This window comes from Schistocerca nitens, chromosome 12 (assembly GCF_023898315.1).
Source record: "Schistocerca nitens isolate TAMUIC-IGC-003100 chromosome 12, iqSchNite1.1, whole genome shotgun sequence".
NCBI classification, from domain to species: domain Eukaryota; kingdom Metazoa; phylum Arthropoda; class Insecta; order Orthoptera; family Acrididae; genus Schistocerca; species Schistocerca nitens.
This window is the reverse complement of record NC_064625.1, coordinates 28,418,199-28,438,320: the sequence shown is the minus strand read 5'-3', so window position 1 is coordinate 28,438,320 and position 20,122 is coordinate 28,418,199. Positions and strand designations below refer to the sequence as shown.

Below are 20,122 nucleotides of genomic sequence, written 5' to 3'. Positions count from 1 at the left end.
ATCCCACGGACTGAGGTCTGGGGACCTGGGAGGCCAAGCATGACGAAAGTGGCGGCTGAGCACACGATCATCGCCAAACGACGCACACAAGAGATCTTTCACACATCTGGTGTAACTGTAAGTAAATCATTTGTTTCAGGAAATTGATTTCAACATTTCACTAGAAGAATCTGGGATAGTCGTGGAGGCAACTGGTCTGGAAGGTGGAGTGGCCCGGGGCAATGAGGCACTGACTGTCCTCGACAATCCCCGGCTGAGGAATCAGTTCATCGATGAAGTCATGGAGGTGAGTCGCTAATGACATTAATTCATTTGAAGATGGATGGGCACTGGTCTTGTTAACACTTGAGTTGATCTCACATGTATTGCCATTACCTGTGGACTGGCTAAAATACATGTACTGGGGAATATTGAAAAGTAAACCCTCTGAATTTTTTATGGGAAAACTATTGAAACTTTTTAAATAAAAAAAAATGTTGTTAACATTCTACATCTTTATTCTTTAGGTCTTAATATTTATTTCACAATATTTGACTACTTCTAATTGTGCTTTGAAATGAGGAATGTCCTACTCACAATCCTTCCCACAATGATACCCTGCCACCCACAGAACCTGCACAATGTCCTCGTCCATCCCTACTCTACCCATGCTCCCAACCCCTTGCCTCATGATTCAAATCCCTGTAACAGACCTAGATACAAGACTTGTCCCATACATTCTCCCACCACCACCACCACCACCACCACCTGCTCCAGTCTGGTCTCAAGCATCACCTATCCTATCAGAGGCAGGGCTATGTCTGAAACCAGTCACGTGATCTACAAGCTAAGCTGTAAATACTGTGTCCAAGAAACAGCTGCTGAGCATGCTGCCCAACACAGCATTCCTCATTTCAGTGACTGCTTCATAACCTGTGCCATCTGGATCCTTCCTACCAACACCAACTTTTCTGAATTGTGCAGGTGGGAACTCTCCCTGCAATATATCCTACATTCCCATAACCCTCCTGGCCTCAGCCATCATTCCATCATTAGTCACTATCCATCACCCCACTATGTCCTTCATGACAACTGAATGCTGTCCTAAAGCATTTTGCTGTGATAAACTAATTAGTTTTCAATCATAGGTCGTGTTTATTTATTTACTTTCTTTTTGTCTGTGGACATACTGAGTTCTGTGAATGTGCCAAAAGTATATATGGATTTTTGCAGATTGTCATTACCATATTGTGTAGTGGCTCATGATCTAAACACTTAATCATCAATGATTAACATTTATGTAAATAATTTGGATGTCAAACTTCCTGGCAGATTAAAAATGTATGCCGGACCGAGACTCGAACTTGGGACCTTTACGTTTCGCGGGCAAGTGCTCTACCATCTGAGCTACCCAAGCACGACTCACACCCTGTCCTCACAGCTTTACTTCTGCCAGTATCTCGTCTCCTGCCTTCCAACCTATACAGAAGCTCCCCTGCAAACCTTGCAGAACTAGCACTCCTGAAAGAAAGGATATTGCGGTATCCCGCATTAGATAACTTTGAGATTGAAGGTGGTGAGCTGATGTTGATCAAGAATACTGTGATATACCTGGTCATAAATCAGCTTCTAGTTCCTCAGTGGCAGTGATTACGGTGAAAAATTGACTATAAATATGGGTGGGTAGAGCACTGTCTGTGTTCAGTAATGTGGTCGACATGCATACATTTGGTTTCACAGGTGTTACTTACACGACTTTCAGACACCTCACTGAATTAGTTAAGGTCAGTCTGTGTCGTAATTATGTAATCAAGTCTCATTGACCAGGTGTGCACATACTGCACCTTCTAACTATACAATAATAGTCACTGGGCACTTGGGCCCTATAACCTATCCAACCTACAACAGTCTCACTCAGATGCCAAAAGATGGACACTGCTTATTGACTCACTCAAAATATATACAATAAAAAAATGTGTCTCCAAGCACACAAAACTTCAATATTACAATACCGTCATAAAACCAGAACGCCTATATGGATCAGAGGCACTAATTTTAAACAGGAAAACAGACAGAGAGAACATTCAGAAAAAGGAACAAGAGATCGTAAGAAAAATTTTAGGCCCAAAACTTGTAGATGAGCAGTATCGGTTCAGAGACAAACAAGAAATCAAACAGTAATCTAATAATATTCATAGTGACATTAGAAAACACAGATTAAGATTCTATGGACACATCAAAAGAATGAATCCAGACAGACTTACAAAGCAAATAGTTGAATTCTGTGAAAACAGGAGTAAATCTAAAACAGACCGAATGAAATGGATTGGCGAAATCAAAACAGATCTGAAACTAGCAGGAATTACACCAGAGGATATCCAAAACAGGGAAATCTTCAGATCCAAAATTCACAAGTGGAAAGTTTACCACCTTCCAAACTTCACAGAAGCTTGTACACAGTTTTAATCTGGCAGGAAGTTTCATTGTGAAGGTGGTTAGATGAACCCTCTGCAGAGCATCCTTGTAGATGTAGATGTAGATATCAAAGTGGTGGCAACTGCGGCTCAAATTGCTGCTGCAGATGCAGTACGATGCACCAGAGCCATACGCCGAACACGATAGTCTTCCTTCTCAGCTGTGCCGCATGGCCATTCGGAGCCCGATCATCTTGCACCACACAGTCTCGTGAGCACTGCTGACAGCAATCGTGCACAGTGGTTACATTCCTGCCAAGTTTTTCAGCAACACCTCACTGAGTTTGTACGAGGTCGTGTAATAGGACTACAAGAAGCTGGATGTTCGTTCTGTGATATTGCTGAAAAACTTGGCTTGGGTAGCCTCTTTGGTTGCAGCTTATGTAACAAACTATTATATTTTTATCATTTCTTTGGGAATGATTACATTCACATTCATACGAACACCTAAATAGGGCAAGGAGGCATATCTCACTCACTCAACAGGCGTACAAGTTGTGTAGATCGATGAGAGGTCCCTATCTTATGACACACGTACTGTCACAAATGCCGTGTATGATACACCAGACATGTTTTCCAGTGGAGGATTTGGTTGACTTGTTGCCTTGTCATCAAATGTGCGCGGTTCCCATTTGAAAGCCACTTCCTTTTGGCTGTTAGTAAAGTAGTTATGCAGAAGAAACTTTCATTATAGGTCTCTTCCTTACACTTTGCTGTTGCAAATGGACATTACACCACAACATGAACATAAATTTGAATATGACAAACAGACGTGTCAATGACCAGCCAGCCAGACAGTTCATAATTTTGTGGTGGTGGTGGTGGGGGGGATTGGCACGATGGAGCTTTGAACACGGGCTCGGCCACTTTGTAGTCCAACTCCGTCACCACTTAACCGACAATGCCGAGGTTATTTGTCTGCACTCTTTGTTCTACTTCCAGAGCTTGGACCATTCACTGTTTCTATTTTGCTTTTTTTTTTTTTTTCACCATTCAGTACACCTTCTTCATGATTTCTTGCTTGAGCTCTGTTCCATTTTTGACAGGGTGTCCACTGGGCCCTCTTACCACTAAACCTGAGGGGGTGCAATGGGGAGTTTTCCTTGTGAGAATCATAAGGGCCTAAAGCACATCACCATCGATTGTGAGATTGTAGCATATATTCCTGCTTCTGAAATCTTCTAATTTTATGGTGAGCCAGGATTATCTGTGCTGCAGGGCCACATTGTATATATGTTACCGTGAATGACCGAAATTGGAGAATGTCGACTTTCACCGGTGAATGTCAACAGCTACCAAATATGTTGGTGAAAGATCAAATATTTCGTTACATTGTTGTACATTCGGACCCTCTCCGGTGTGTGTCGACAATCACAGATATGCTCTGGTGGAGGTCCGAAACAGAAGAGTCAAACAACAAGCTACTGGCTCTCTCCCGCCAAATCCTTTGTTCTGCTCAGAATCAATCAGCTTTGTCAGTCTTATGCAAGCTTTGACAATGTGAGCAACATTTTCTTAATTTTCATTTCCAGTACCCTAATTTATACGAAATGGATGCTGCAGTAAATCGTGATCTTTTTCATGAAAAGTTAAATGCATTAATTGCGGGTAAACGAGAAGGCAATTGTTTTTATTTTTCTCAAGAAAAGTATTCTAAAATACTTTCTGAAGTGGTTTCTGCTAAAATTAAATGCAACACACCTTTGGATTACAGGTGATTAAAACATTTTGATGTTTTAAAAATTAATGATGAAGAGGAGTTAATTGTACCATTAAAACCACGGGAAACGAACATACAGTATTATGTTACCAATGAAGAATTGTACAGTATACTATATGAAACTCACATCATAATAGGCCACAGAGGAAGAACATGTATGCTTAAAGAGTTGCAAGTTAAATACAAAAATATTACATATGAAGTTGTAATGTTGTATTTAAATTTATGTAAATAGTGTCAAAAGAAACACAGTGCACCTAAGAAAGGTATTGTTGTGAAGCCAATGGTTAGTTCAGAATTAAACTCAAGATGTCAAGTTGATCTGATAGATCTGCAGTCAAACAGAGATGGCGAATATAAGTTCATAATGGTGTATCAAGATCATTTAACTAAGTTTGTCCAGCTACGACCTTTGAAAACTAAAAGAGCTGAAGAAGTAGCGCATCATGTTCTTTCAATGTTTTTAACATTTGGTACACCAGCAACATTGCAATCAGATAATGGTAGAGAATTTAGTAATCAAGTCATATCCGAAATATGTGCTATGTGGAAATATGTTAAAATAGTTCATGGAAAGCCTCGTCACAGTCAAACACAAGACTCAGTTGAAAGGGCCAATCAGGATATACAGAATATGCTAACTACATGGATGAACGATAACGATGGAAATAAATGGTCAGATGGTTTATCCTTTGTTCAATTTGCCAAGAATGCTACATACCACGAAGGAATACGCCAAAGTCCTTATGAAGTCATGTTTGGCGTTAAAGCAAAAAGAGGCATAGCATTGTCTTTTTTGCCGGGCGAACAAATTGCAAATATTGAAACTGAAGAACAACTCGAAGAAATTGCCAATACTTCTGAAACCGAAGAACGGCTTGAAGAAACTGTTCATGTTATTAAAAAAATTTGAGCGGTGGTCATACTGTAAACCATATTCCAAAGAAAAATATTGAAGAGGACCTACACATCAAATTCTGTCTGAAAAACACGAGTTGATTTTTACAAAAAGAGTGGCCGCAAAAGAAAATCTTCTACTGCAAGCAACAAAGATGTTACGAACCTCATAAAAACAATTTCCTCCTGCTCAAATTGGTGATAATGTACGAATACAAGTCCCTGACGTCAACCATGGTCTTACAGATAGCCGAAATGTGTTAACGGTTGTTGCCGGAATAGAAGACTCTGACTTCTATAAACTGGCAAATAAAAATGGTACCCTCAAGCAGCTTTACATATGTAATCAGTTCGTAATTTGTAAAGAAAAGTTATTTTCCATAGATGAGATTTCTGTTCAAGAAATGTTGCTGAGAGAAGCAGCTGCAGCTAATTCGAGAAGCAGGGGACAAGGCTATACATGCTGTCATTGCAAAAGGAAGTGTTCAACAAATAAATGCAGTTGTAAAAAAAAAGCAAGGGACTCTTGTGCAATTCAAAGTGTCATAATAGTTTAAGTTGTTGCAATAAATAAGATTTGAATCACATAAGTAAGTAATTTTTTATAACTATTATTTTCGTTTCTCATGTAGAATGTACTGTGTATTTTAAATTCTTGGTCATTGCTTTCAGAAAGAGAGGCGAAAAAGTTATGTCAACCTTGTGATGTTTTATAGCTACTGAATTACGGAGAAGAAAATATAAATCTCCAACATGTTCAACATTCACCATTAGTGCATGGTGAATGTCAACATTTACCGGTGTAAGTCAGAAATAAGGCTATTTAGCAAATATTTCGTATATACACTAAGCGACTATGTGAATGTTGACATTCACCAGTGAAAGTCGACATTCTCCAGATTTCGGTGTTTCACTGTAACATATATATCAAAATTTACAAAAGGCTGTGTCACTTGTTTTGTCTGATATTCACTTAAAAGTGGGATTGATGGTGGTGTACTTTAAGCCCTTATGAATCTCAGCACCTCATTTGTATTCTAGTTGAGTGACCGTGTTGGTAGACATTACTACTTGAGGTCAATCATTTCCACAAACAGCACTTTGTGTTTGGAGTTGGTTGTTTACTGTGCGGGAATCGGCTTTCATGTTCAAAGTAAATGTTAACTATGGTGAATCTATTTTAAGTGTTAACACAAAAGTAAATCTGTGAGCATGGGTTGTGTGTGGGTAGCTCAGTTGGTAAAGCACTTGCCCTCGAAAGGGCAAAGTTCGAGTCTCGGTCTGGTGCACAGCATTAATCTGCCAGGAAGTTTGATATCAGTGCACATTCCACTGCAGAGTGAAAAATATCATTCTGGGAGCAGAAAGGTAAATTAACAGGAAAAGTTAAATGCAAAGGAGGATCCATTGACTGAGAGAGCAACAAAATCAAATAAGTGTAACCACAAGCGAACATTTAACAACGAAGTGTACAGTTAGCATAAGTTGTTGTGTGGGTGCAGCATAAGAATATCTATTTTCAGCCCGGAAGTAAATTTGTGAACTAATACATCTGTTGGAGATCTTGTACATTTGCCTGAAAAAATGGAAAAGCACAAAAACACCCCCCCTAACACAAAAATGCAAAATGGAGAGTTGTTAAAGCTTACACATTATTTCATTATTGCCTTACAGTTAATATGTACAAAACAACAAAATTCCACCAAAACAATTCATTCTTTTGTCAGATAAGTTGTTATTATTATTATTATTATTATTATTATTATTATTATTGGCAGTACTGTAGTTGTATAAACTTGTTGATAAGCTTTAACTGTTATGTAGGAGATGCTATTAATTTCACACTCTTAAATTTTTCTGAACCTAAAAATTTGTGAACACCCAGAACGTATACTCGTGCGCCACCACTGATACCCACCCGTGCACTACTGTTATAACCCAGCATGCTCTACAGAAAGTCGACATGTTGCCTTGGCCTGCTCGATCACCAGATCTGTCTTCAATCGAGCACATATAGGACACCGTTGGACGACAACTCCACTGTCATCATCAGACAGCATTTAATCAACCGAGTGCAACAGGCATGGAACTCCATCCCACAAACTGACATCCAGCTCCTCTACAACACAATGAATGCTCATTTGTATGCTTGCATTCAACATTCTGGCAGTTACACCGGTTATTAATGTACCAGCATTTCACATTTAAGTGGCTTATCTCGTGTTTACACTAACCTGTAATCGTTTCGTTACTGTGCATTATTTTTTGGTGTTGTGATTTTTTTTCCTGTCAGTGTTTGTCTTAGTTTTTAATTTATTTCCTTCTGATTGTCACTAAGCTGTTAAGTCCATTTTGCTCCATTTTGTTCTTTATATTGAAACTGAATGCAGTCTCCCGACTGTTTGTACAGCTCCAGGCCTTCCTGAAAATTCGGCTGTTTGAGATGCGAGATGACTCCGTGCGTGGTGTGCAGCTGACACAGCTCCAGAACGTGCCGATGTCTGTCCAGCTGCAGTCGTCGGAAACAGTCGAGAAGATGCTGGGCCAGGTCGCTGAAGTGCTAAGCACTGCTAATGATCCGAAGATCAGGCACCTCTGCAATATAAAGCACTCATACAGGTACTAATGTGTCATGTTGTGTTTCTAGATAGGAGGACAAAATAACTTTAAAAAATAAGGTTAAAAACCAGGTGTGCTTTTGAAAGGGGCTCTCCTAATTATTACTCACGTGTGGCCACTGATAATGTATTAACGTGCTATAGCTCGCTCTAAACATTGCATTGCATTTTCATTTAGCCAATTGTGCATCTGCATGTACACAGGTACGTGGACCGACTAGTAGAGCAGCTGCAGCACAAGCTGAGGCTGGCAGAGAAGACGGTGGCGCAGCAGGCGGCGGCCAGGCAGAAGAAGGCGGAGGCTGCCGAGGAGGCCCGGGCGCTGCAGCCCAAGCTGAAGCTCATCATCGAGAAGACGAAGGAACTTCAGAAGGAGGTGGGCTGCTCAGTGAGCAATGCGAATTGCTTTTAGCCGTTACGAAATTACGTAGAACTTAGTTGACGAATTTACAAAGCCTTCAAGTTTCCTCCAAGATTTGAAGTTGCATTCAGGGGTGCAACATGTAATTTTCCATTGGAATAGGCATCGTGTGATATATCGAAGAGATAGAAAGTTACATGCGAAAAACATTGGTCCCTTTCATTTGAGCATACACGGGTTGGACAAAAATACGGAAACATCAAAAACATGACACATTACCGTGACTAATACAGTGTTGAAAATCCATTGGCATTCAAAACAGCTTACCGTCACCTCATAATGGATAGATACAGGTCCTGTATGATTTTCAAGGAAATCTTACACCATTCTTCCTGCAAAATAATGTCAAGATCAGGTAACTATGATGGGGATGGATAGCGATCGTGCACCCTTCTCTCGAAAGTAAACTACAGAGGCTCAACTGTATTCTGTGGTGGACAGGGGAGATGCAGTGGTTCATCCTTTTGCTCACAAAACCAGTTCCGGATGCTGCGAGCTGTGTGAAAAGGGGCCCTGCTTTCTTGGACCACAGCATCACCTTTGAGGAACAAATGTTTTACCACGAGACACACCTGATCAGCCAAAATGATTGCATAATCCGTGGCAGTAATGTGACCTTGCAGGGTAACTGTGGGGTCGGTGGAATACCACGATGTGGGTGCCCAAATCGTCACCGAACCCCTGTCACGTTTTAGTCCCGGAACGTAAATTCAACCAGAAGTTGGAAACTGTGAAATAAGACTCATCCGATGGAATGACTTTCATCTATTGCTTCGTAGTCCAGGTTTTATGCCTTTGATACCACTTTCCTGTTCCAGGCATTTGGATCACTGATGAGTGCTTTTGGAATTCTGGCTAGCCCTGCGAGTCTGTCCTCGTGGACCTCCCTCGATGTTCTTTCTGTGCTGATAGGGCTCACAAGTGTGACATTAAATTCTGCACTGATATTTGCAGGAGTCGTACTCTAATTTTGTGTCACAATCGTTTCAGTTGACCGTCTGTGATATTCACTCGACACACATTTTCGTCCTCGCTGTGACTTACCCGATAGTGTTTTTCTGCTTTTCCTATTCCCGGTATAAATCTTCGATACGGTGTCTCTCTAAATACCGAGCACTTCAGCTACCTCAGTTACTGAAGTACCCACCTTAAGAACACCAACAATGTGCCCATGTTTGAAACACTCACAGTTACACAGAACTCTGTCCTGACTATGACTGGCACTTACAGCATATTGAGGACATTTCAGACGTGTTGTCTGTGGCCAAATACAACAGTACAACCTACAGGTTTGGCTATTATCTGCACTCATGTTAAGGCATACATTTCTCATGCTGTTTACATATTTTTGTGCAACCCTTGTAGCCTCATTCATTCTAGAGTTATGTCAGATTTTGTACAGCAGGAGACAAATACTGGTGCTAATACATTAAGGCAACAGGAAGTGCTCAACCCTTTGTTTAGCATGTTTAAGGTGGTTGTTATCTGCTTCACTCATTCATTTACAAAGAACTTGGCTTATGAGCCCATTTATCAGTGTGAGGTTGCACCCCTCTGACCTGGATGCAAGCACTGATACGCTTGGGAAGGGTGTCGTAACGCTGTTGTATCCCCTCCTAAGGCAAGTTGGCTCACAGCTGTTGGAAGCCCAAGTGTCAACGAACAGCTCACTGAGGTGTGTGAGGTGTCTTATCTTCAAGTCCACAAGGCTAAACCTAAAAGATAATGATAATGGTATAGACAATGGTGCTGGTGGTGGTGGTGATGATGATGATGATGATGACGATGATACTATGGGTTCCATCAGACCTATGTAAGCAAGACGTAACTTGCACTTAGGTTGATGAGTTTACACATTTCAACAACTTTTTGTGATACTGTTGTCTTACTCCTCGTGGTACCAAGCACTGTGCACTAGCTATAGTCACACACCTGTACATGTCTGCAGATTTCTTGTATTTTTAAGGAAAGAAAGTAACAATTTCACAAAAGACTCATTATTATTCATGTTTCTGCAAAGTATGATATATTTAACACTCACTAATAGCAGACAGTCCTGGATTTTGTGTGCAGCTCTTGCAGGATATTCATTCCCCCCCCTGTCCCTGCCCAATCCAGCTGAGTCTTCCAGTTATATATCTACATACCATATTAACCTGGTTATAATACAATGTTTTTTCCCAATCTTGTCATTCGAGAAATGCAGGGTCGTCTACATTTGCAGATTAAACTGTTGCTGCTGAGGTCAGTGTCTTTATGTAGTGTATTGGCTTAAATTGCTAACACCCTGATGCTGTGAAGAATCAGACTTCCAAGTATAAAACAGTTTCAGATGTCTGACCACTGTAATATGAGTTCACGTGTTAAATATTGGATGTTAAGCACTTAAGTGAGAAAGTGTAGAAAGGTTGAAATTATGCCTAAAGTTTTTTGGAAGTTGCTATGTGCTGTTGTTACAAAACACTGGATGAATTTGTGTGCATTATTTGCGCTCCATTTTAAGCAAAGAAAAGTTATTTATACATCTCAAGTTTATGACACCGTAACTCCTGAACTATGAATCACACAACGATATAATTGTGCAAGGTACATTCAGTAGCATATGTCGATGCTGTTTGCAAATCGTGTTGTGGATAGAGGAAGTACTAAAAATGTAATAAATTAAAACGTCATGCATGATGTTGAAGTTAACTTCATGAACAGTGAAAATCTAGTAAGTGATACACTTTTTCTTATCACCCCATTTTTTGGTGTGTGTGTGTGTGTGTGTGTGTGTGTGTGTGTGTGTGTGTGTGGAAAGGGGGGGGGCTTTAGGAGGGGGGATGGAAGCAAGAAAAAGTTTCATAAGGTTTGAAATTGCATATGAAGTTTGTTGGAACCCACTAAGTGTTCTCATTTTGAAATACTGGATGCATAAAGTGTTTGTGGGCCGACAGCTGTGTTGCCTCAAGACAGAAACAAGGTTCTAACTGTAACACTAGTCTTACTGTGTTAAATTTTTAATATAATGTCTCTTAATAAGCAGATTATGACAGCATTTTAAATTTTTAGATTCAGTCAATTTTTACATGAAATATTGAATTGAATTTTTTCCCCCCGTGGAAGTTGTTAGATAGGCAAACTACAAAATTGTTCTGGGCGCCATTTTGTTGCTTAGTAACGTAGATACTTGTCATCTTACATGTACAGATAAAACTCTGCCAGCTGAGGTTGCATTCAGATTTATTTTGAAGAATTTGGAAGTTTCGGAAGCAGCAAATTTCGTCGTGCTGCCAACCGTATAACATGGGAATATATACTATATTCCTTGGCTTTTTATGGACGTTTACCACATTTAAACTGCAGTTTGCTTGAATCCATTTGTTGCTGAAATTAAATTGACATTAAAATTTGAAAAGTAGTCAACAATAATTTATATTTCTGCAGGAGGAGGTAAAAGTCTCGATAGTGGCCAGTGGTGTACTTATGTGTTTCAAGCAACAATGTTTTCAACACTCACTGTGAAATGTGATGGAAATGAAATGGGATGTGTCAGCTGCTGGTTCTATGCAACCAGTGGGAGAGAGCAGTGGGCGGACAACGTGTTTGGAAACAGGAGACGAAGGTATAATGTGTTATTCAAATGCCAACGTAGGTGCGAAATTCATTATGTACTCTCAAAAACCAGCTGTCTTCTGAGGTTCCAACATAATGACAACCTCAGAAATTGCATCCTATTCAAAAGGGCCAAATATTTGTGATACCCAAGATTATAAATTTCATTGCTGCTGGTGTATAGAAATACATTGCCTCTTTTATGGTTAGGTGAAACTATCATTCGAGATAATGATGGTACTGGTGGTGGTGACGATTATTATTAACCATGTTCACCACGGGGTTAAAAATAGTGATACCACAGATGACTGGCTTCTATGGTAATCAGAAGAGGATGTGAAGATAAAAGTTAACATAAATCATTTCTCTTTGTTTATTTTATTTCTCTTTTTATTATCAAAATGTATAAGATCGGTAAATATCATAAGTTTAGGACAAGTATAATGTTAATTTTTTAGGCGGATGTTTTACATCAATAAAAGCAATAAAAGTTTGTAATTTTGATTAGTTAGAATATTTTAAAAATAAAATTTTTTCAAGAAGCCTCTTTAAAAAAAGGTGGATTGTCGTATATTCATGGCACTCTTATAGTTTGATAAATATAGTACATACTTTGCAAACCATTGCCAAGATGCATTGCACACCTAGCGTGAAACCACATGCTAGGATTTCTTCTCACTCCATTTGCATATGGAACACAGGAAGATTAATTCCTCAGTTGCCTCTGTGTATGTGTGCCATAATTAATCTAATTTTGTTTTAATAGCTCCTGTAGGAGTAATACATAGGGGATGGAGGGATATTTATAGGCTCTTCACTTTATACTCTTTCTTAAAATCTATTCTTAGACTGTCTCAGGATAATTTGCAGCTATCATTGGGAGCCAGTCCAGTTTTTTCAACATTTACAGACAAACCTGTGACCATATATATGCTGTCTTTCTGTGTGTACAATCAATGATCCTTGTTACTCCTATTTCGTATGGATCCAAAACACTTGAGCAGTATTGTAAGGTGGGACACACAAGTGGTTTGTAAGCAGTCTGTGTCATACACTGATTGCATTTCCACAGTATTCTGCTAATGAGCCAAGGTCTGCCACATGCCTTACCTAAAACTGAGTGTATGTGATTGTTTCATTTCATATCCCTACAAAGTGTCACATGTGGGTAATTTTATGAGTTGACCAATTGTATTTGTGAACACTGATGTTGTAGTTACAGAATACTATTTTTTCTGTGAAGTGCACAATTTTATATTTCTGGATTTCAAAGCAAGTTGCCAATCTTTGCACTACTTTGAAATCTTATTAATACTTGATTTAATATTTCTGCAGCTATTTTCAGGCATTACTTTATTACGGAGAAGCAAACTGGTAATTGCTAAATATGTGTGAAATTGGATATACATCATAATGTCCCTCTTCTCTCTGCCCATCTCCTCCTTCCCCCTCTATTTGTACATCTGTACCTCCTCCTCCTCCCCCCCCACCCCCCACCCTCTCTCTATCCTGCAACTCCAACTCCTTATCTCTCTCTATCTCTGCCGTCCCCCTCTCTATGTCCATTTTCTTCACCCCACACTCTATCCTCTTCCTTCTCTCTCTTACCTTGAACCTTGTTTATTGTTATTGCCAACAGTTTCTTGATTGGAAATTGGTGTCACTTAAAATGAACTAGTAAATAGGTTGGGATCATTGGTATATAGAGTATGAGAGAGAGTTCTCCTGCTGTTGGATGGAGGATAGTAGCTTCTATGACAGCATTTCACATAGTTTTAATCTGCAAATGGATAGGGTTATAAAGTTTTGAATGATTCATATTTTGTAGTAGTATTCTAATCAAATCCTAAACACAACTTTCATGTTTCCTGTTAAAACTGACTGCAAGGAAGGAAACAAAATATCACTTAATTGTGTACACAATTTTTGTTTAAAACTATATATAAGGAGAAAGAAAATATGGGGCAGTCACAAACAGTCTGATAAGCTTTTAAGGCTGCTGCGGGGAAGTTTCTGCTGAGAAATATGAAAAAAATTCAATGTGTTGTACCGTTCCCAAGTTCTTAACATTGGAGTTAACCAGTCACATCATTGCCTGTACAAATTCAAGCAATCATGTGTGCTTAAATGTGGTAATGCACTGTCATCTGCAGGTCCATGAGTTACCATTTGGTCAAATGCTCATTACCAGTTAAATGTGCCTTTTTCAGAAGTGATAAACTTAAGGTAGGTGAGCAAAAGCTATGTCTATTCGGTTTGAGGAGACCAAACAAAGAATAAGATTGGTGATACTGTCTGTGGCCAGCTGCTGGATTTTTTGTGCTCGATTGCTTAATTGCTTAACTTCAGTGCTAAATAACTCGGAACTGGCACAACATAACCAATCTTTTTTTTAGCAATTATTTCTCAGCACAGTCTCCCTGCATTACCCTTACAAGCTTTTCAGACTGTTTCTGACCACTCAGTATTTGGGAAAAGCAATTTGTCTAATGGTTTAAATGCCATGCTATTGTAGTTAAAATTGACTTGATAAATAAACAAACTGCACATTTTTACAATACAGCATGGAACAGTATTTTTTTCCTCACAGATGGTTTTAACAGAAAACCTATACACTGGTGTTTAAAGAGATGCAGGAAGTCTTAAAAGAAATTTTATATTTTAAAAGCTCTCTGCACATGCACAATAAATCAGAGGAGAGTGGGAAGTACATTCATAACCTGCTTGGCCTTTAGGAATTCAATCGGTATAGAGTGCTTCTTGGGAGCGGACCGTGCATTGTGTGTTTGAGAATTTTATAAAAATGGTGATTCGACAACTGTAAACAGAGGAAATTTTGCAGTGATCATGGACAGCATAATTTAAATGATGCTCTGGGTGAAATATGCCCCCTTAGCTGGAAAGGGATCAAAATGTTTGAGTAGACCAGTTCAGCACTGGCCAAACTGAAATGCAGGCGATGAGGGTCATCAAGAATAGGCAAATCCGTGGTGAGTGTGAATCAGTCTGCTCGTAATGATCCTAACCTCTCCATTCATGAGCATGCAAGTTCTTTAAATTTACATAGATCATCACTGCACCAAATTCTGCAAAAGGACCTTAAACTACACCCTTAAAAATCCAACTGGTACAAGAAATAAAGCCCCAGGATGCCAGACATAGGCCGCAGTTCATTAATGATGTGACTGAGTGATTGCCATTCATTTAACTGCATCTTGTTTTCTGACGAGGCTCATTTTGACCTGAAAAGTAATGTCAGTAAGCAAAATTACCACTACTGGAGTGCAATGAACCCCTTAATTCCCAAAAGTTACTGTACGGGCTGCGATATTCACTTGAGAAATAATTGGCCCACAATTTTTAGAGGATGAAAGTGGTCGTTTAGTTACAGTGAATTTGGAATGCTATGTGATGATGATAAATGAATTTTTGGTGGCTGAGTTACAAAACTTTTCTAGTTATAACCAAAGAACATGGTTTCAGCAAGACAGAGCCACAGTACAAACATCCAATGCAGCTATACAGCGAGTTTGTGATATTTTCCCTGGCAAATCGATCTCCAGGAGGGGGGACATAAATTAGCCCCCATGCAGCACAGATTTCAGCCCCATGGATATTTTCTTATGGGTGTATGTCAAATCTAAAGTATATATCAGTAACCGAAATTCTCTAGAACAATTGAAAGGAGATACGTGTAGCGAAGTGGCAGCCATCCCGGTGTCTACACGCCAAGCTGTTATGCAAAATTGTGTTTAATGTTTAAATGAGTGGCACAGGCATACTGGATTGCATTTTAATGAAATAATTTTTAAGAAATAAATTCGAAAACTGTTTGTTTCAGTAATGAATAAAGATTCTGTCGATAGACTTCAACCCCTATTTTATTTTGACACATCAACTTTCTTGTGCGAAACCCTGTATATAGCCTATGTCTGACTGAATATGTATTAGAATATTGCGTGTAAATTTGAAGTAAATCAGTTGGGAGCTTTCCAAGATTTTTGGTATGGTAAAAATGTTAAATGATGATATATATAGTGCAAATGATAATGCAAGAGACTGCTCAGCCTCTGGCTTGGGTTCAATCCTTACTACCATCCCGTGTCCAAATTTTGTATCGCTCTCTTGTTCTGTTTTAGGAAACCAAACAATCATGTTTGGTGACATTGTTTCTGGCACGCTGCTTGAATTTGTACATGCAAAGGCCTAATTGGCTAATTTTGATGCTAATTAATTCGGAAACTGTACAACGTATTGAATTTTTTTCCTTAACAGTTATTTTTCAGCACAAGCTACTGGTCCATAATTGATACAAAGACATAAATGGTTTCCTGGTTGACTGCGTATTTCAGTGCGACTAAGTTGCAGGATTTTAAATTCTTTATGTTTCAGTGGGCAGTATTTGTACATGAGACTATGGAATGTAATCACAAGATTTAGTGTTATAAGGCACTAACAAGCAGCCAGATCAGATTAGTAGAATGCGAAAGTCATTTTTCATGAACAGATTAATACTTTTTGATTTTCCACCATTTTTGTTTTGTCACTGTAATTGGCATTTTCTCAGTGTAGTTTTTCAATTTGTGCACAATGGATTCATTGGCTAGCTTCAATACTAATTAACTTCAAAACGGCACAAGTATCGAATTTTTTTATAAACAATTACTTTTCAGCACAACCCGTCCTGCAACATCCTTACAAGCTTTTCAGACTGTTCCTTACCACCATATGCAAAAAGTAATAAATTTCAGTCTATGATTACTGTGGTGTCACCGCCAGACACCACACTTGCTAGGTGGTAGCTTTTAAATCGGCCGCGGTCCATTAGTATACGTCGGACCCCCGTGTCGCCACTGTCAGTGATTGCAGACCGAGCGCCACCACACGGCAGGTCTAGAGAGACTTCCTAGCACTCGCCCCAGTTGTACAGCCGACTTTGCTAGCGATGCTACACTGACAAATACGCTCTCATTTGCCGAGACGATAGTTAGCATAGCCTTCAGCTACGTCAATTCCTACGACCTAGCAAGGCGCCATTACCAGTTATATTGAGATTATATTAATGTATCAACAAGAGCGATGTTCTCCAATTATGGATTAAAGTTAAGTATTCCAAGATCTTCGTACTTTATTTGCAATTCTCAAGACATTGTCCTGTTCCAGACCTCACGCCAGTCTGCGTGAGCTAAACGCGTGCCTTTCGGCTACCTCCGAGTGGCTTGGCTGTCTTGCCAAGTCACTACAATTGCCATCTTCAAGAGCTGAGTGCAGACACTTTTTTAACCTTTTAACTGCTCTGGATGTGTTAACGCGCACGCCATTGTACCTGTCCCTGTGTGCTCTGAACGTGTTTACACGCACCACCAGTACTTCTACCTGGTACTCTGAATGAGTCTATGTGTAGACACTTTCAGAGTACCAGGTAGGACTGAAATGGGTGTAAACACGTTCAGAGCACACAGGGACAGGTACAAAGGCACACATGTTAACATGTCCAGAACAGTTACAGTGTTAACACATTCAGCCAACATATGAAAGATTGGATCCACTCAGGTCTTTTGGATAAGACCGTAGTTTCTAACGCAAACAAAAAACATAAAGAATGCAAAGTACAAACTGTAGAAATGATTTCCTCCACACATTACGTTAAGGAATATTAAGTCTGCATCATATATTATTGAAGAAGGGCCTAATAATAAACTATAGAAAGGGGATAATGACTAAGCTAGTAGTTTAGTTTTGAACATACGTTATGGAAGTGTTACGCTGATTTTTTGAGGAGAAATATCAATTCTAATTCTGTATTATGTTATTGTGGTAACTGCTATTTTTCCTTTTGCCTTTACAAAATCAACAAAGTCTCACAAAGACTGTTCTTCTGTTGCAGATCCAGCAAGACATTTCAAAACGTTACAACAATCGCCGAGTCAACATAATGGGTGGAGTGAACCTTCTATAACCTATGCTTATTAAAGGAACAAAATACAATAAAGATAAATATATTTTTGTCCTACTTTTTGAGTATTCTTCAGATGAACACCATGCTGTTGAGAGTACACTTAAATTAATCAGAAGAGTTTTAAGCAGAAGACATCCACAATTACCTCCTTTGAATGTGCTCATTTCAAGACACACAACACTGACATTTACACTTGCACTAAATAGTCTTGTAAGGTGACTATAGTGACATACATTTTTACTTCTTGGATATGCACAGCAAGTTACTACACAATTGTAACTGCACTTTCTCCTAACATTTAAGTTGTTGCCTCCAAGTCCTAACTTTAATACTTTAAAAAGATTAGATGTTCTTGCAGAACTGTATGAATATTGTACAAATTATTGTTAATAGGGTGCACCACCAGTCCTTCTACCTGTGTCAGTTAATGCATAAGTAGTCTTTGCACTTAACTGAATTTTACATACAATGCACCATAAACATGTCCGCAGCTTGTGGTCTTGCGCTTCCCGCGCATGGGGCCCCGGGTTCGATTCCTGGTGGGGCCAGGGATTTTCCCTGCCTCGAGATGAATGGGTGGTGTTGTGTCATCTTCATCATCATCATTCATCCCCATTACAGTCGGAGGAAGGCAATGGCAAACCACCTCCGCTAGGACCTTGCCTAATCAGCGGTGCGTGTCTCCGCATCGTTCCCCTACGCTCCTCGGAGTGTGGAACCTCATCATCATCATCATCATCATCATCATCATCACACCATAAACATAGGACAATCAGCCACAGAACGAGATAACAGCACTATTGAAATGGATGGATGGCCTGTAAATGATAAGTAACAGGTAACAAATATAATTAATAATAATAATTTCGTAAATATATGTTATAAAGTATAAGGACAAACAGTTCAAGAGACTAATCACAGCACTATATTGAAAAATCAACTCATAAAATTCAATCAGACGACTCTCTCTCTCTCTCTCTCTCTCTCTCTCTCTGTGTGTGTGTGTGTGTGTGTGTGTGTGTGTGTGTGTGTGTGTGTGTGTGTGTGTGTGTGTGGATGTGTGTGTGTGTGGGGGGGGGGGGTCTATTGTTGACGAAGGCCTTAATGGCCGAATGTGAGAGTCTTTTTGTTGTGTCTATCTGCGACTCAGCATCTCCACTATATGGCGAGTAGCAACTTCCTTTTTCATAATATTGTTACATTCTATCCTGGATTTTCCATTGTGTGATAAACTTAACGTGCGAAAGGCAAATGAAGAAGTATTGTGCACCCAGAATTTCTTTACGGCATGTATCAGAACTCGAGGTTAACAATTTGAGCGCTAGATACAGGGTGTCCAGGAAAGGAGTCCCTAATTTCAAAATTAAATATCTCAAAAACTAAGATCGATAGACAAGTGGAATGGATGCTATGTTTATAGTGAAAGCTGTACGAATTTTACAGAGAAGTACAAAAGTTTGGAAATAGTTCAAAAATCTGCTAACAGATGCTGCTGTGTTCACAATATGTAGTGCCTACAAAACAGTGTGCGCAGCTCAGAGTGACCAGTTCCACCGTTGAAATGTGAAAGAAGTTTTGCGTGCCGAAGGAAGAGGTTGAAATAATGTATTCCATTGAGCAATATGTTTTGATGACGCTGGAATGCCACAGGTTAGAAAACATTCCTATGACAACAATGTACAGTTGTGAAACAGGATTTAATATTCCAAAAGTACCCAATGCAAAAATCATTCTCAAGCTCTTCACCAAAGTTCAATGGATAGGCAGCGAGGCTGACGATATATCGGGAAATGTTGGCCCCAGGCAAAATGTTGTTACTCCTGGAAAGGTTGCCAAGGTTTCTGGAATTACTCAGCAAAATCCAAAGAAATCTGTCTGAAGAATTACAGCAGAGATTGGTTTGAAGCATTCAAGCTCACAGAAAATACTAAACCAGTACCTACAGATGTTTCCATTCAAAATCCAAAGCCACCAGGCCATACCTGTACGACGTAGGTGAACCAGTGAACCAGCATTGTGAGCAATGAACCCGTGCAGTCGGGTTGGAGCAACAGTCAGCTCTGCGTCAACATGGTTCACCCGACCATTGCTGCCATGCATAACTTGAGCCAGGCCACGGTCTTGGTTGATCGTCTGTCGGTCGTCCTAATGGAAGACATATTTTGACTCGCCGATCGGTCATGAGTTGGCTGTGTGTGTGTGTGTGTGTGTGTGTGTGTGTGTGTGTGTGTGTGTGTGTGTGTGTGTGTGTCGGTCGTCCTAATGGAAGACGTATTTTGACTCGCCGATCGGTCATGAGTCGGCTGTGTGTGTGTGTGTGTGTGTGTGTGTGTGTGTGTGTGTGTGTGTGTGTGTGTGTGTGCACCTTCGTGCAAGTGAGGTTTTGTGTGTGTAGTTGGCATGATTTCCTTTGACAAGTTATTTTAAATGTCGTCGGCGTACTGGCTCTGAGAGGTCGGT

The 20,122-nt window shown here is 39.7% G+C and overlaps 1 protein-coding gene across 1 annotated transcript in view; it reads left to right on the top strand.

Moving 5' to 3' along the window:
- Positions 1 to 17,716, top strand: part of LOC126215179 (CDK5 regulatory subunit-associated protein 3) — a 51,224-nt gene extending 33,508 nt beyond the window's left edge. Inside the window, exons 7-10 of the mRNA XM_049941846.1 lie at positions 140 to 286; positions 7,481 to 7,689; positions 7,893 to 8,064; positions 17,591 to 17,716. Of these exons, the coding sequence (XP_049797803.1) occupies positions 140 to 286; positions 7,481 to 7,689; positions 7,893 to 8,064; positions 17,591 to 17,662 (600 nt within the window). The 3' untranslated portion in view covers positions 17,663 to 17,716. The remainder of the gene's footprint in view (positions 1 to 139; positions 287 to 7,480; positions 7,690 to 7,892; positions 8,065 to 17,590) is intronic.
- Positions 17,717 to 20,122: the final 2,406 nt, after the last annotated feature.